At 38.4% G+C, this 17,959-nt stretch overlaps 2 protein-coding genes across 8 annotated transcripts in view; one reads left to right on the forward strand and one right to left on the reverse strand.

Moving 5' to 3' along the window:
• Window positions 1–3,319, forward strand: part of LOC144210438 (ras-GEF domain-containing family member 1B-B-like) — a 16,835-nt gene extending 13,516 nt beyond the window's left edge. The window contains exons 9-13 of the mRNA XM_077737104.1: window positions 759–838; window positions 935–1,126; window positions 1,444–1,567; window positions 2,109–2,181; window positions 2,258–3,319. Coding sequence (XP_077593230.1) covers window positions 759–838; window positions 935–1,126; window positions 1,444–1,567; window positions 2,109–2,181; window positions 2,258–2,291 — 503 coding nt within the window. The 3' untranslated portion in view covers window positions 2,292–3,319. The remainder of the gene's footprint in view (window positions 1–758; window positions 839–934; window positions 1,127–1,443; window positions 1,568–2,108; window positions 2,182–2,257) is intronic.
• LOC144210439 (anthrax toxin receptor 2-like) lies at window positions 3,015–17,931 on the reverse strand. 7 transcript variants are annotated; one of them, XR_013329386.1, is made up of 18 exons: window positions 17,616–17,931; window positions 15,547–15,618; window positions 14,259–14,330; window positions 14,058–14,139; window positions 13,868–13,972; window positions 12,674–12,742; window positions 10,893–10,973; window positions 10,747–10,807; window positions 9,331–9,429; window positions 7,024–7,096; window positions 5,879–5,957; window positions 5,682–5,777; window positions 5,558–5,602; window positions 4,883–5,100; window positions 4,675–4,770; window positions 4,357–4,530; window positions 4,174–4,254; window positions 3,015–3,506 (listed from the first exon to the last, which is right to left on the reverse strand). XR_013329386.1 is itself a non-coding variant. In XM_077737105.1 (17 exons), the coding sequence occupies exons 1-17, from the start codon at window positions 17,738–17,740 to the stop codon at window positions 3,465–3,467; spliced, it is 1,452 nt and encodes a 483-aa protein (XP_077593231.1). In that variant the 5' UTR covers window positions 17,741–17,931; the 3' UTR covers window positions 3,015–3,464. The 7 variants fall into 7 exon arrangements, 4 of the variants coding, with proteins under 4 accessions (XP_077593231.1, XP_077593233.1, XP_077593235.1 ...); XR_013329385.1 differs by having other exon boundaries at window positions 4,357–4,545; XM_077737105.1 differs by lacking the exon at window positions 4,883–5,100.
• Window positions 17,932–17,959: the final 28 nt, after the last annotated feature.

The raw sequence follows: 17,959 nt of genomic DNA on the forward strand, positions 1-17,959 counted from the left end.
GGTCTTTCCCTCTGGTCCCTCTTTGCAGGATTTATTATTCAGAGATGTGGAATGCTAGCTTCTGTAAAAGGAGATCTGGGGGCTTTGTTTTTATGCGATTAAACATTGTATACCATTGTTGCACTTCGGAAAGACTGGAATAGAATCTCTGTACAGTTAAATCTCATTACTATGCCACCCGTCGGGACCGAGCAAATGTGGCATAGCGAGAGTGGCATGGCAACGAAGGTTTTTAAAAATGTTTTATTGTCTAACTGAAGTCCGGGATATGCATCAGCTCGGCCAGTTTCACTGCATTCACTTTGATGAGATCGTTGCTGACAGGCAGACTCTGTCCTCTTGCTTACTTCAGCTACATGAGCACCCCCTCATCGAGGTTTCGAACTTGGAGCCTGCGTCATGCTCTTTGATGGAACTCCAGCTTTTTAATGGATTTGATTGGTTCTTTTAATTTTGACGCCCCATTTCTTGCTTATCTTCCTGGCTATCTTGGACTGATTCGACTCCTTCGAAAGTCGGTTCTCTGGCGTTTCTGAGCTGACATTGTGGGCTAAATTTGAAAAATAAATGATTTTAAAATTTAAAAGTACAACACACAAAATAGTGACGTAGTAGAAAGATTAGGCAGGGGCATAGTAAATTAATTTTGTATTGAATTTTGTTGGGACCCAGCAAAAGTGGCACAATAGCAAGAGTGGCATAGTAACGAGGTGGCACAATAACGAGATTTAACTAATAAGTTTTTGTTTCTGTTTCAGCTGGGATGAATATGAGTCCCGTTGCCAGACTGAAAAAGACTTGGAGTAAAGTAAACACTGACAAGTTTGACATTCTTGAGGTGACAACACATTAAATGTTTCCTGGGTTGTCCCAATGTGCAGTTGTATAAAGAATCCTGTGCTCATTTGACCAATGTGCATCTGTATTCCCCCAGCACCAAATGGACCCATCCAGTAACTTTAGCAACTACCGCACTGCCCTGCGCGGCGCCACCCAAAGGTCAGAGACGGCACACAGCGTCCAGGAGAAGATTGTGATTCCTTTCTTTAGCCTGCTCATCAAAGATATTTACTTCCTAAACGAAGGCTGTGCCAGCAGGCTGCCTAATGGACACATCAACTTTGAGGTTGGCCCATAATCAGACTTTTTTTGTTGTTGCCCGTTTTACTTGGTGAAGCTGAAAATAACAGTTCAAGAACATGTTTAGCAGTGTAGGGTATTTGGGCATGCACAATTTCGGTTTTGTATTCATGTAGTTCCTGCATTTTTTTCCCCTCTTGACAAATTGTTACACTTGAGACCCAACAATTCCAGTTATAACAGACAGTAGGAGAGCATGTAAAGCAAAGTTGTCGGCTTACCAAATATCGCATTCACAACAATGTAATACTGCCCCCTTCAGGCTAAATGTTCTAATTTTAGATTTTTTTTTTTTGTTCCCAGAAACTTTGGGAGCTGGCGAAGCAGGTTAGCGAGTTCCTTGTGTGGCGTCAGGTGATTTGCCCATTTGACAGAGACCGTAGGATCCTGCAGTATCTGGTTACCACGCCGATCTTTGCCGAAGACGGTTAGTTAAACTGCTTTTTACCTTCTTGTTTTGGTCTTTATTACACAACACATGGCTGCCAGTACATATAATTTTTCCTCACTCTAATGTGTGTAGACAATCACCTCTTTGATTAATGTCAATACAGTTGAATTTTACTTATTGGTTATTTTACCTTTGCCTGTACAGTGTTCCCTCGGTACTTCGCGGTTCAGCCACCGCGGACTCAGAGCTTTGCGGATTTTGTTGGGGGAAAAAAATACTCTACCTATATTCTATATGATGTACTGTATACAGGGGGTAAAAAAATAAAATATAAAAAAATATATATATATAAATTTTGGAATTAAATTCAAATTAAGCTTTTTTGAAGGGGAATCCCTACTTCGCAGAAATTTACTTATCGCGGGTGGTCTCGGTCCCCATTAACCGCGACAACCGAGGGAACACTGTAGTGGTTTTCATTGGATTAGTGTCAAATGGCCCCTGTACAACAATTGAAGTGATATATTTGGTTTTCTCTCTGGGTTGTAATTTGCATATGGTTATTTTGTCTGTGCAGAGTTGCACCTTGCTTCTTATGAGAGTGAAGGCCCAGAAAACAATATGGAGAAGGATAGTCGTCGATCTCTCCGGTGAGTTAAAATTCATAGAAGTGATCACAGACATGCTGAGTAATGTTTTAATTTGTTCTTCTTTTCCCTCCTGTAGATCCTCCCTTTTGCATCGTGAGAATCGATCATAAGGATGAGTTGTTCCACTCAGCAGAGTGTAAATAAACATGTCAAATAGCCTGTTAAAAATAAATGGCCATATATGTGTATGCTAAACCATGCAAAGAGCTATCTGAATTTTCTCAGATATGCAATTCAGTGTAAGTCTTGAGCTCACTGGATTCCTTTTATGGAGATGGACATTTAATCCTTTAAAACTATGAGAACTGCCAGTGAATGATCACCTTCAATGAGCGAACAACTTTTATATGATCGGAGGTATACTGTTTTGCCATTGAAGCCCTTCTCTGTTGAAGGATTAGTTACTGCATGATTTCATGACCGGATCATCATTTTTATCTGAGGCACTTACTGTCGAGACTGTCTTGGAAAATTTGGATGGACTTGAGCAATTCCCACCCGTATGGAAAGAGATGTGTCCAGCAAACACTTACAAAAACACCACAACAGTATATTTTGTGAAATCTGAAAAAGTTGAGGACCAAAGTGTTTTGTTGCAACACAATAGATAAAGATCCAGAACCAAACATTATGCCTTTTCGTCTTGTTGAGCACTTCATTTTAAATGACTGCAATGATTTGACATGATCTACGACGTTGTGGCACTTTTGGTAAACGCTTTGTCTAATGTCATGCAAGCTAAGCAAGGCACTTCATCTGTATCTAACCCTTTAACTGGACTTTATTCCTATAGTATTAACATGTATCAGAAAGTAGACTTTTTTAAAAAAAAATTCCATGTAATTACCATGCTGGTTTGTAAGGCATTATTCACACAAATCACCAGCTCAGCGTTGATAGAAGTGCACGTTTTTAATGAACAGTTTAAATAGGAAACAAGTCATCCTCCATGGCTCTCTTCTACAATGGGAGACGTCTGGATCAATGTGATTGTTGTAAATGTTTATAAAAAAATTCCTTCTACTTTTGTTCAAACTTTTTTGTGTATTACATGTTTATACCTGCACATGTACTAAACCATTGTGAAAAGTCAGCTATATTTTTCTTGCAAATAAACAAAAAACTGAATCAATCAAAATTTTTGTATATTTTAGTATATTTTTTGGGGCAAAGAGACAAATCATATTTAATTGAAACAGAACCAGGCTAAATGTGTAGAATTACAATAATTATTTACATTTTTGATCACTCAAAACAAACATGTTTGGTCGAAAATACAAATTTTATCCATCTGAGTGAACTTTTTTGAAGTTGATGCAACGGCCCTGCAGATAAAAACAATCAGGAAATTGTAAAAAATTATTTTAAAAAATTTATATGGAAATTAGACCTAAACATGATAAGCAGAACCAAAAAATTATTAGTTTAAGGGATACAGACTATAGAACAATTTTAGATCATTTGTTTGGAACTAAAAATCATGGATTCACTACTTGGTTGAAGCTTTAAAAAAAAGTTGAACTACTGAGATAAAGTAACATTCTATTTTATTAGCATATATCTAAATAATATCTGTTATTGTATGCAGGATTGCTTACTTGAAAGAAAAACAAAATTCAATGATAATACAGTGCTCCCTCGATCATCGCGGTTAATGGGGACCACCCGCGATAAGTGAATTTCCGCGAAGTAGGGATTCCCATTCAAAAATGCTTAATTTGAATTTAATTCCCCCCAATTCCCCCCCCCCCCCCCCATGTATACAGTACACCATATAGAATACAAATAATAAGGTAGAGAGAGTGCAATTCATGTTATAACAAAAACACTGTAAAATATGTTGTCTCGATGTAATATTTGTATTTAAAAAAAAAAAAAATCCCCAAAAATCCGCGAAGCTGAGTCCGCGGTAGCTGAACTGCGAAGTAGCGAGGGAACACTGTACTTTCAATTGACTGAAAGATATTGTGAGGATTCACGAGTAAACTTTACCTTGTCATGAGCTGTTGGCCTCATAATTGCCACTCTATCGTATTGCCCCCTCAACAATGCCATCAATGCATCAAAACGCCCCTGAGGAAAACGCAAAGCAACAAATAAATACATTGCACTGATGTTATTCAATGCAAGGGTTGGTCAGCCAACTGTAAAAAATTGGGGTACTATATCTCTCACTTTGATGGGAGTGTACCACTTGGGCTCTGGTAGGGGGTTGTAAACAGGTGGAGGCCTCGCCGGTGGTAGAGGGATGATCTTGTCCTCTGCTTCACCTGGCATGGTGACCATGGCGTTCTTGGCTTTCTCCAGCCGCGAGCCTTCCTCTGTGGAACCTTTTTGGCCCCAGTGGACCTACAGAACACAGTACTGTATATGTTTATACATATAGTGTGGATGTAATAGGTTAGGGTTACACCCCCTGTTTGTGGAATAAAAGCAACCAGAAACATATTTTTATTATTTGGTTTGCAAATCAAAAACACTTTTTAAAATCACCTCCATTCGTTTGATTCCACCAGGGCCTCGTCCTCCATAGTATGAGGCATCCACTGTGGGCCACCTGTGTTTTGGGGACAACACATCCTCTTCCTCCTTTACAATAACAGCAGCAAAGATAAGCCAAAAGACGCTAGGTGGAATATTCATTGTATGTTTTCATCATATTGCGGCCCGGTGGGGTGAGTGGTTAACGCGTTGGCCTCACAGCTCTGGGGTCCTGGGTTCAAATCCATTTTGCTCCAACTGTGTGGAGTTTGCATGTTCTCCCGTGTGGGTTTCCTCTAGGTACTCCGATTTCCTCCCACATTCCAAAAACCATGCATGGTAGGCTGATTGGACACTATAATTGCCACCAGGTATGGCCACCGATTCAAGGTGTGCCCCGCCTCTGAGCCAGTCAGCTGGGAAAGGTTTTGGCACCCCCTGTGACCCTAATGAGGATAAACCCATTCAGAAAATGAGATGAGATGAGATAAGATTATCTTGTTTTAACAGACAACAATAAACAAACACCATGGAAATTATTTTTCCTAGAGACAATTTCAAGGTAATTACTTTATCATTCATTCATTTTCTGAACTGCTTTATCCTCACTGAGATCAGGGTAGTCTGGCCATAAGCTAAGTTTGGAATTTTACAATATATATTTAGACAATATGACCATTCCAAATGTGACACCTAATGATGTTTGATTACTTGAGGGCGAACTTAGGCCAATAAGGGAAATAATGTTGCTATAATAGTCAGTAGTATTTTCCAAATCGCAAAACAGAATTTATCAAAAAATTCCTCCACTAATCGATTTCTGTGCTTAAATATAATTTATCGACTGTTTCCTGATTGTGTTCTGCTCTATTTTTTGACCCTGTGGTATACTCACAAGCATGGGAGGAGGTGGGCGAGAGGGTGGAGGGTCTTGAATCACCTGTGGTGGAGAAAAGCAGAGTCGCTTTCCAATATGGCTATTACTGACTTTGTTTTACCTAATACATGAGCCCACTCACCACAGTGCAGCACAGAGGCCAGAACCACCAAAGGAGAGCAAGAAGCAGAACCAGCAAAGCAGCCAACAGCAGCCACAACACCCAAATCCCATCTGCCTGCCCACATCATTGTCAATGGTAACCAATGAGTTAATAGAACTTCTTTTTTGTTTCATATTTGTATGTTTGACTCTATTCATGACTAGACTGATACTCACACAGCCAGTGGCGTAAATGGCGATAGGAGCAGAGATGTAAGATTGCCCGTTATCCAAACTGACCAGCACCTCAACTGTCCTGCAAGAAGATCAAGTTCATGCCTTTTTTTTTTTTTTTTTTTTTACATACCGTATTTGCACGACTATAAGGCGCACCGCATTATAAGGCGCACCCTCAATGAATGACATTTTTCCATATATAAGGCGCACTGTATTATAAGGCGCACTGTCTATTTTGGAGAAAATTTAAGACTTAAGTGCGCCTTTAGTTGTGAAAATACGGTAATTGCTATTGACTTCCAGGTATGAAGCACTCACTACACAGTCACCTCTAGAGCCAGCCATTGTTGATGTTTGGGATTTTTTTTTATAAAATCTTGCAGTGGGGGAGGAGCTATATGATGGAAGATTTTGTAAACTAAGATGGCATCTGCATATTTAACAGTATTGTTTCAGTTCAGGCGTTTGTGTTTTTTTAATATCCGACAGTGGTGGTTTTTCGTTTTTGATTTTCTGTTTTTTCCATATATAAGACGCACTGGATTATAAGGCGCACTGTCTATTTTGGAGAAAATTTAAGACTTTTAAGTGCGCCTTATAGTCGCCTCATGCAGAAAACTACACAATTGGTATTATTTACACAGTGGTGAGGATGAAAGGTTAAGATCCATGCGTTAATCGTGGGTCAGGAAACGGTAGCGAATGCAGAGCTGTCAACCTCTGTCGACCCTATTATTATCATGTTTTTACATTAATTGATATACAGCAATCCCTCGGTTATCGCGGTTAATGAGGACCGGGACCACCCGCGATAAGTGAATTTCCGCGAAGTAGGGGTGCCACTTCAAAAATGCTTAAAGAAACGTATAACACATGCACAAAAGCACCACCAAGCTAATATGATGGTCATTCAGGTGTTTTATTCCACATCAGAATGCAGGTGTCATGTTGATGCATACAAACAAATCAAATACAGTATATATTGGGCTACCTAAATCAGTGTGGTTTTATGTGACTTCTCTTGAATTGGTGACCATAAGTGACACAATAAGATATTTAGCCATTCAAAAAAATGTTTAATAATATAGTTCAGGCCTGAAAAATGATGCGTGTATGTATGCATGGATGCTCATGCGCATACTTACTGTCCCACCTCATGTAGTAGCACAGGGGGAGGACATAGCAGGAGACCTTCACCTATCACTGTTGCCTTCTGGCCTACGGTGACACAACCAAGAAGGGGGATCTTTTTACTTTTTACATTGAAGTCACAAAAATAGTTGTCTTGTAGTTACAGTGTTAGATCATTTTGATGAATTCTTTATACAGTGTTTGTGTGACATGCTAAAGTGTTTAAGTTATTAATGATTGCATGTTGGGGATTACAACTAGGTTTGGATTGGATGTTTATCAGAGTTCGATTATTGATGCCTTCATCCAAATAACAAGAGTAATATGTTAAAGTCTGTATTGGTATTTGATTATTGATGTCTGATGAGGCACGGGATATTTTTAGTCATTACAGTAAAAGTTGGTTGAAGACAACAACGAATCGCTGTGTGATTATTTCTCTGTGTGATTATTGTGGTTTGCAAGATACAGTGTTTAGCATGTGAGAAAGAAGATAATGTTTAGTAATGTTTGTTTACTTTTGATGTGTGTGCGTGAATGTGCGAGTCTCGGGTGGAGCACATGGAATAGCATTTAGCAAGCTACCCTCAGCCGCCATTATCGTTAGCATTATATGCAGAGTGTATGACGGTCTTAGCAAAGGAAGCTATTTTATTGAGATTCCATTGTTTGCTCCTGCTGAATAAATAGTTAAAGACTTCTCTAAGTTGTAAAAAAATAAGGTAAAACAAGTTATGACTGTTTATGGAACAAGTGCAATTGTTTTGGGTTCTAATTGTTTTGGTGTTGTTTTTTAATATATATATATATATATATATATATATATATATATATATATATATATATATATATATATATATATATATATATATATATATATATATATATATATATATATATATATATATATATATATATATATATATATATATATATATATATATATATATATATATATATATATATATATATATATATATATATATATATATATATATATATATATATGTATATATGTATATATATATATATATATATGTATATATATATATATATATATATATATATATATATATATATATATATATATATATATATATATATATATATATATATATATATATATATATATATATATATATATATATATATATATATATATATATATATATATATATATATATTATATATATATTAATTGTATATTATGTGTTTTTGTGAGTGATTACAGTAAAAGTTGGTTGAAGACAACAATGAATCACTGTGTGATTATTTCTCCCTGTGTTTAAAGCAATATGAAAATGAAGGGTATACATTTGTATACTTTGTGCGATTATTGAAAACATAACGTGTAACAAATGCAATGAATAAAATATTAGCCTGTCATTGCATCTTCCGGAAAGAATACAAATTCAAATTTCTCCATCTAATAATACCATCTCCTCCAATTTTCCTCAGGCTCATAATGCCTCTTCTGTTTACTAGCTTCAGGCGATGAAAGGCAGCTACTGTTTGACTCTCCATCGCGACTCACAGATATGCAAGTTATATCACACACTCATTCATTTTCCTTACCGCTTATCCTCCCTCACAAGGGTTGCATAGGGTGCTGAAACCTATCCCTGCCAACTAAGGCTACCAGTTGTAGGACACCCTGAAATGGTGGCCAACCAATCGCAGGACAATGTTATATCATTTCATCCATAAACACAGACAGTCATTTTCTGAAGACAATGACGATATCATGCCAACATGACATAAAGGAAAGACAGCCAAGTCCAGGATTCGGCGGGTGATTGGGTGTGTGTGCCATCCAATCACAGATCCAGCAAGGTCGTTAAAGATGTAATACCTGTGTTTGTCGGCTAGTTGGTGGAAAGAGTGTGTTTTTCCAGGGCCGAAAGCCATTCACATTGTAATAAATTTTAGACTTTTACTTTGTGCCCTATGTGTGTGTGTGAAAATATGTGCCACATTGCATTTGTAGTTTTTATTCGCTTAATAAGGGGAATTCACAATAAAATAACGGAAAAGGAAATGCATTTACTTTTTGTGGGATTTTGTAGCTTGAATATTTTTTTTCATATCTCGACTCACTTATTTGCATATTAAACATTTCGTAACCTGAAACTTTTGTACCTACAGGCATTCGTAAGTAGAGGTATGACTGTAATAGTAAAATTGGGAACAAAAGATAAAATAGGCACTTGTTAATGGAACATATTAATACAACATGTTGTTGCCAGTCAATGTGAAAACAAATTACAGTGATTTAAAGTCTGGAAAATACGATGGTCTCGTTCGAAGCGCATTGTACTCACTGAATTTTACTTTTCCGACCGTGAGGAAGCAGTGAACACTGCGTGTCCTCTTGGATCCACTGAAGAAGCCACTTCCTCTCAGCACCACATGAAAAGATTCTGCAGACGTACATGCGTGCTATTGTTTGCAGCGTTACTAAGCGGCGTCATAGCAGATACACGTATCCACATTTACTGTATTTTCCTGCATATAAGCCATATTTGTAACAAAAAAAATATGACTGAATCAAGGGCATGGATTATATGCACACAAGACTTACAGCGTTGCTATACTTTTTTCACCAGTAGATCTCGGCAAATTAACATGTTTCTATTTGTTGGTTATTTTCTGTTTTGCCGAAGGAAAACAATTACTGGATGAGTTACTAACTTCCTTATATCTAAACCTATACATATTACTATTTCTGAGAATGTGAGTGTTCGTTAGTGTGTTTGTCCATTTACATCAGACAAAATCGTACATCCAATTTGAATGCGGTTAATACCGTGCTCGATTTTTAAATTTGGGCTCGTGTATGCACACACTTAGGCACGTATCTGCCCAGTTCTTACTGCTCACCTTGAATACCAATTGGTCAAATGTGTGCTCGTGTGGTGCGTACACTTGCGCCCTTATATTTCATTTTGTGGGGGCTAATTGTTAGGGATTATCTCAACTACTTTGTCGTTTTTGCTGGATCCACTTGGGAAATATTTCGACATTCTTCTGGCCACTTCCAATAAGGAATGTTTACGGCCCGGGGCGATTGCGCAAAAATCACTTTGTATCCGGACTATTTTGTTTTGCATCAAATTCAATACCGAGACCCAGAAAGATACAATGGAAACTGCCGGCACGGCTGCATCGAAAGTGGAGACTTTGTCGCCCAAGCAGTTGGGACCAGCGAAGCTGGGTCGCTCTGCTGGTTGACCCTAATTATGTGCTTTTGATTCATAAAGTATGTTAGAAATACCACAGACGATTATTTTTCTTAAGATTTTCCCTTCAAAGTAACACATTTGTACTCCCTATTAAAACCATGAATATGGAGGGGAGAATTGTCAATCAGGGGGTGGGGCTTAAACACGATATACAATTCAATGATTTAAAGACAATTTTGGTACCCGGACGTTTGATCGACGGACACTTGGTCCCCGGATGTTTCGTCGAATGGACGTTTGGTCAGCGGTCAGTTCTTTCACTCTCATGATTATAATGTTGAGAGCGAGAGGTTACCTGGTTGATCGCTTTCAACAGTAAACTCTTTCTCATGATTATAATTTTGAGAGCGAGCGAATCCGGCGACCAAACGTCCGTTCGACGAAACGTCCGGGGACCAAGTGTCCGTCGACCAAACGTCCGGTCACGGAAATTTTAAGGGTGCATCTTATACGTGGGGGCGGCTTATATGTGAGAAAATACGGCAATCACCTTACCGTTGACGCAAATACTCGAAGGTTCTACAGTGAAAATTTCAGAGCAGGACTGCTTCAGAATCTGTGTGGCAAAGGAGGTACACACATTCTTATTGTGCCGCAGCACGGGACTGATTTGCACCGCTTTTGACCGGACCGGAGCTCACCGAGCCAACCACATCTTTGAGAGCATGGAAGCCACTCAACACGGGAAAGACTTGCTCCCCGCTGTCTGCTATTTCAGCGAGCTGAAGAACAAATAAAAGAAGAATCCTCAATTTATGACTAACCTGTTAACGTTGTGTACATTTCAGCATGCATTCAGTGTTGGATTTGTTATCTGCAACAGCTTTTAAGGAGGAAAAGAAACAAAGATGCTTTCATCTCCTGCCGGACAGGAAGCTATCTGGCTTTATTTGATTAGACCACTCTAATGACTTCCTGCTCTAAAGCTTATCATCAAGCCTTGTAGTAGATATAATCATTGCACTATGTTAAAATGGAAAAAGTTGATTAGCTGTGGTGACCCCTCACGGGACATGCCGAAAGAGTAGTAGTGGTGGTAGTAGTAGTAGTTGTGAGTACACTCAAATCAAATAAAAAGCATTTATTGTCATTATACAACAGATGCGTATAACGAAATTAGTGGTGCTACTGCACAAAGTGTGTTTCAGTGAAAACATAAATAATTAATTTAAAAAGTCACGTCCGGGCAAGACAATTTTAAAATATTGCAGTGTAAGATATTGCATTATGTCATTGTATTACAATAGTAGGCCAAATACAGGTAATTTTCAGTTGATTTTGAGTTACTTCCAATTCCCTCAGGGACACTCTTGGGTGACTTCCTATTCAGTGACTTAAAGGTGATTTGTTTCCCCCAAGGGCAACAGGAAGTTACCCAGAAATGCCCCCAAAATCAAAAGGAAGTGACCAAAAATTAACAGTAAATGTTATGTCCTTGGCAAGACGGCGAGGTGAGGTAACAAGGAATTAGGACCCAATCGCAGGCAAGCAGGCGAGGACGAGGGAGTTGATGCTCAAACCAAAACTTTAATAACTTAAGCAGGATCCTAGAAAATAACAAAGACTTAGAAATAAAATCACAACCAAACCTGAGAAATAAAATCACAACCAAACCTGACAAGGAGACACGGGAAAGCGAGGAACGAGGTATATGGAACGGGAATCGAGGCAACGTGGAAACATGGCGAGGACAAACAAATGCAGGCGATCCGACGAATGACATAACAATCAGTGGAGTTTACATAGACCGACATGGGTTGACAAGACAATTAGGAACACTTGGGAAACACACGAAGGAACAGGCATGGAATACATCAGGGGCAAAGAAACGACGAACACAATGGACAATCACTCAGACAAGGACAACAGGGGGAAAAAGCATAAAACCAAGCAACCCATTTTTTTTTTACAAAAACTACAAAAACAAAATCAAAACACTGGCAGCCATTGCTGGTCATTGGCGTTTTATTGAGTTGAAGTGGGAGGGATTGAAGCGAAGCTTTCAAATAGATTGGGTGTCTATTAGTAATAAATTAATTGACATTTATAACAGAATGATGAGAAGAGCTTCTTTTTCTATTTATTTGTTGCCTTCTACCCCAAATCGTTTGGCTTTGCGAGGTGGAACCTCACCACTCCTACCTAGTCCAAATAGTAGTATTTTCTTTGGCATCAGATGCAATCGGATAAACTCAAGGACATCAAATTAAACATAATTCTTTCATTTAAAAAGTCCATCTAAGTAAAAGCATGTAATATTTCTACAAAAGCCCGGTCAAACTTAACCTGAAAGACGCATCTTTATAATTCCTTTTTTAGCAAGGCCTGTCTCATCAGATAAGGCAAAAACACACACGGAGGACCAGCGAGAGACAAATAAACCCCTTAGTGTGACTGTGAGAAAATATAATAGAGCTTCTACCTGCTTGTCGTCAAAGTCCATGACCCCGACGCAGTACACTCGAGCTCCATAAGCTCTGGCCTTGTCAGCCTAGCAACAACGTAAACAGCAAGTCAGATAACATTGACAAAGAGAAGATGATGTGGAATAAACTATCCATTAACTTTACTTCACTTCTACTCATCATTGGTAATAAAAGACCATTTCGTTCAGTCATATTTACTCTATTTTCCAAAAGATAAGTCACACCAACTACAGTATACACTAGAAAGAGGAAAAAATATATATAAGATGGTTCATTTTTGGGGGCACGGGGGATTTTTTATTTTATTTTATCAGAAACTTAGAAGAAACATGTTAAAATGGAAATAGCGAATTTGTAGATGTTTGAATGCTTTGAAGAGCATGACGTGAGTTCCTATTACGTCAATAAAGCACAATCAAACTTAGGTTTGATCCTTCTGCCTTCTTTAAAACATATGCTAACATGCATGTTAGTGTATGTTTCATGATATCACTACCATATATTGCACCCATTGAGCCAAAGCATCTAGTGCAGGGGTGTCAAACATACGGCCCCCGGGCCGGATCCGGCCTGTCTGGTGGTTTGGTACGGCCCGGGGAAGAAAGCTGAGTTGTATAAGAAATATATGAATTTTCTTTAAAATTTGTAGTTCTTGTATTATCCGCCAGGGAGCGGAGTGTTTTAGTACGTGCTGACCCAGTGTAAAAGTGTTGTTAAAATTGCACATACTTTATTTATGTTCTTGTTATTCTCTTGTTCATAATATATTGTTCATAATGTAAAAGGAAAATTCTGTTAATAAACATTTTGATAATGTTCTCATTCTTTGCACTAATTATTAGTATTAGTGACTAATACAAAGGAAAAAAGTGGGCTCATTGTTAGTTCTATGTAATTTTGCAATGATTTTACTGGTCCGGCCCGCTTGATCTCAAATTAAGCTGTATTCGGCCCGCAGACCAAAGGGAGTCTGACACCCCTGATCTATTGTATGGGCTAAATAAAGAAATTGCACCTGGGAATATGGTATATAAGTCGCACTCGCAGGCTCAACCAAACTATGAAAATGTGAGACATTTAGTCGGGAAAATATAGTAAATGCACTGCATTATTGAACACAGGTGAGCTACAAACATAAAATACCTCACATTATGACACCAACAAACTACAAAAGTGTGTGTGTGTGCCACCTCTTGTATGCTGAGCTCAAAGGGGTAAACATCTAGCTTGCCATCAGTCAGAACAATAATGATGCTACGAGACAGTGTCTTTTGCGCCTTCATCTGCCCCGCCACCTGACGAAATGAAGTCAAATATAACTGTGTGAGCGTGTACATTTTATGGATCCTTGCTACAATTATATACAGAATATGTACGTACTGCTTTCAAACCTTCATGCATGTATGTTTCACCAGCAGGTTTGATTTGACTCAGTTTTGTCAAACCCTCGTCTATCTTGGACCTGCGAAGTGAGAAATCCCATTGTGGACAGCACAGGTTAAAATAAACATAATGTTGATAAAAGAGTGTGTGAAATCTGGTTATCTCTGGTTCTGCATTATATAGGAGGATTTAAAATACCTGTCTCCAGTTAATGGCAGGATTACAACTGCTTGAGCTGAAAATACAATGTAGGACACCCTCATCCTTGGACTAAAACACACATTTTATTGGGAAATATCAGTTCAAATGAGAGTGAATATGGATTGCATGTTCCCTGAAACTATCCACAGCTTTGGTACCAAAATTCCAAATCAGCTGCGGTGTATTTTAAAAACTTTCAGACAGAGAGTTGGTTGATTTTTACAGATGTATAAGTCCAATAAATAAAGTACCGTATTTTCACGACTATAAGGCGCACCGCATTATAAGGCGCACCCTCAATGAATGACATTTTTTTCCAAATATAAGGCGCACTGTATTGTAAGGCGCACTGTATTATAAGGTGCACTGTATTATACGGCGCGCTGTCTATTTTGGAGAAAATTTAAGACTTTTAAGTGCGCCTTATAGTCGTGAAAATACGGTAATTGCTATTGACTTGCAGGTATGAACCACTCACTACACAGTCACCTCTAGAGCCAGCCATTGTAGATGTTTTGGTTTTTTTGTATAAAATCTTGCGGTGGGGGAGGAGCTATATGATGGAAGATGTTGTAAACTAAGATGGCATTTGCATATTTAACAGTATTGTTTCAGTTCAGGCGTTTGTGTTTTTTTAATATCCGACAGTGGTGGTTTTTTGTTTTTGTTTTTTTTGTTTTTTCCATATATAAGGCACACTGGATTATAAGGCGCACTGTCTATTTTGGAGAAAATTTAAGATTTTTAAGTGCGCCTTATAGTCGTGAAAATACGGTACACTGAATTGTCCATCACAACATTATGTACTCATGGACAAGCCGGTGAAAGCCAATTCCAGAGCAGCATTCACAAATTTCACTCATTAGAAACATGTGTCAGCGTGACACAGTTATGTTGTTCAAGATTTAGCGTTCACGTCGCATGGTGTTTGCGTAGTGTAATTGTAGTTTAAATCCATCAAATTTTATTGAAAGTTATTATCATTGCTGTTGACAAAAAATATTTCATATTATATATTATGTATCGATATTTTACATAATTAACATGAAGGTTTTATCTCTCAGGTCTAAGTAAAATACTGTAAACCGAAAGATATCACACGCAGCTTATCCAACATTAAACAGAATGGTTTGGAGCTATGTCCGACATGTCAGCTTCCCAAAATAGGTTTGTCCTACATTGTTACACTCCCATGTGTACCATAAATAAACATTCTTGTGGCCATGGGGATATATATACGTGGGGAAATAACTTGTAAGGATAAACAAAATGTCTCCTGACCCACCTGACAAACTTATTGGTGAGCTCCCTCACAAAATCATAGATCTCATGCCAGTGTTCTGAGACACTGCCTGACCTGTGAACACAACCGGCACACACCAGAAGGTAAATTTTTGCAGCAGGAGACGACATAGTGTAAAAAGAGGTAGCAAACTATTTTCCCTTTAACTTTGATCAATTTTGAAATGAACGACTCTGAAATTTACTGCAAGATTTATTGTGGTTGTGCTTATAGTGTATCGTGATTGGAGATGTTTTGACTGGGGCCGTAACCAGTAATGTATAATCTCTATAAATTTTATGAAGAATTTAAAGGGTCTATCTTTGTGGAGTTGTCATGTTCTTGCATGGGTTTTTTCCGGGTACTACAGTTTCCTCCCACATTCCAAAGACATGCATGGTAGGCTGATTGGACACTAAATTACGGTCTAAATTGTCCCTAGGTATGAGTGTTATTGTGCATGGTTGTCTGTCTCCTTGGTATTATTATTTTACAAATGTTTCAAATGGTAGCAATTATTATATTTTTTCATGTAATTAATAATCTCATCTCCTTTTCTGAACCACTTTATCATCATTAGGGTCGCGGGGGGTGCTGTAGCCTATTCCAGCTGACTCCAAGCCAGAGGAGGGGACACCTTGAATCAGTAGCAAGCCAATCTCAGGGCACAAGGAGACAGACAACCATGCACACCTACCGCCATACCTAGGGGCAATTTAGAGTGTCCAATCAACCTACCATGAATGTTTTTGGAATGTGGGAGGAAACCAGAGTGCCTGGAGGAAACCCACGCAGGCCCGCAGAGAACATCTAAAAAAGAAGGTAGCTGGTAACCTATTATTTAACATTGAGTGAATAGGGGATTTTCTAAGCCAGGGGTGTCAAACTCCCTTTGGTCTGCGGGCCGAATACAGCTTAATTTGAGATCAAGCGGGCCGGACCAGTAAACTCATTGCAAAATTACATAGAACTAACAATAAGCCCACTTTTTCCTTTGTATTAGTCACTAATACTAATAATTTGTGCAAAGAATGAGTAAATTATCAAAATATTTATTAACAGAATTTTCCTTTTACATTATGAACAATATATAATGAACAAGAGGATAACATAAGAACATAAATAAAGTATGTGCAATTTTAACAACACTTTTACACAGTTAAACATATATTTAAGTGTTGCTTTCATGTTGTCTGCACGTACTAAAACACTGGGGCCCCTACCGGATAATACAAGAACTACACATTTTAACGAAAATTCATTTTTTATACAATGCAGCTTTCTTCCCCGGGCCGTATAAAAACCACCAGACGGGCCGGATCCGGCCCGCGGGCCGTATGTTTGACATCCCTCCTCTAAACCATTCAACCAATCTTATTGAAATGTGATGTCTTATTGCCAATTGATATATTTTAACATTAGGTGAATAGGGATGTAATGACTATTATTTAGGCAGTGGCTCCATAGCCGTAGTTTCTTACTATTTACCCCACACAGAATTCTTACCGGCTAAATAGCCAGATGGGGTCATATAATGCTATTTGACTGGTTACCGGCTAAATATCCCCTGCGACTATTTGACCGGTTACCGGCCAAGGAGCCACTGCCAAAAAAAATAAACAGGTGGGCGTGACCTGGATTTAAACCCACGACCCAAGGACCCCAGAGCAGTGAGGGCAACACGGTAACCAATCGCACCACCGGTCCACTAGAACGATCAATCAATCAATCAATCAAAATGTATATAAACACTTGTTATTATTTGGTTATGGATGATTCAGTACTTCTGCAACTTGTGTGACACACCCAGGATTGATTCATCACAACCACATTCACACCTACAGACAGAAGTACGAACAGTTTTTTACAAAAATGAATGTGAGCATATAGGTAATCTTTCATTAATGCCAAAGTGAACTTGCAATGTGTTTTTCCAAGCTTGGTTAAAGTTAACGGTAAAAGGTAAAGTAAGGTTAACGTTGCAGGAGAACATCCCAATTGAAACAACCATACATGGGCAACGAATGAACACTGCACTTATGTTTACTCTCAAACAGTATATTATCCATTACCTGTCCAAAACAAAATACACGTCGAATGCACCACTGCAGGATTCCTCGTCATCCACCGAGGAGGTTGAATCGACTAAAATTGCGGTAAAAAGAATGATGGTGTAGCACATCCAAAAACGACCCATAGTCCTCACGTTGCCACACCAAAAATGAGCTGTTTGGATTTCTCTTCCTTTTAATTCAATAATTCTTTTAGCTTCATAGCGGGTTTATTATTCCTCTTGGGGGCTCACATCCTGAAATTCGAGTATGGGAGTACACTTAAACGGTTTATATACTATCAGCCTTTGCCGTCCGAAGCATGTGTTCGCATCCGAACGGGACCACCCACACACACATTTCAA

This window comes from Stigmatopora nigra, chromosome 17 (genome assembly GCF_051989575.1).
Source record: "Stigmatopora nigra isolate UIUO_SnigA chromosome 17, RoL_Snig_1.1, whole genome shotgun sequence".
Classification (NCBI taxonomy): domain Eukaryota; kingdom Metazoa; phylum Chordata; class Actinopteri; order Syngnathiformes; family Syngnathidae; genus Stigmatopora; species Stigmatopora nigra.

Coding starts and splice junctions, on each gene's coding strand:
- LOC144210439 (XM_077737105.1), bottom strand. CDS start 17,740: ATGGGTCGTTTTTGGATGTGCTACACCATCATTCTTTTTACCGCAATT. Junction 14,331..15,546: donor CTCACCAATAAGTTTGTCAG/GTGGGTCAGGAG, acceptor TGTGTGTTTTAG/TCCAAGGATGAGGGTGTCCT. Junction 9,430..10,746: donor TTCGAGTATTTGCGTCAACG/GTAAGGTGATTG, acceptor GTACGTCTGCAG/AATCTTTTCATGTGGTGCTG.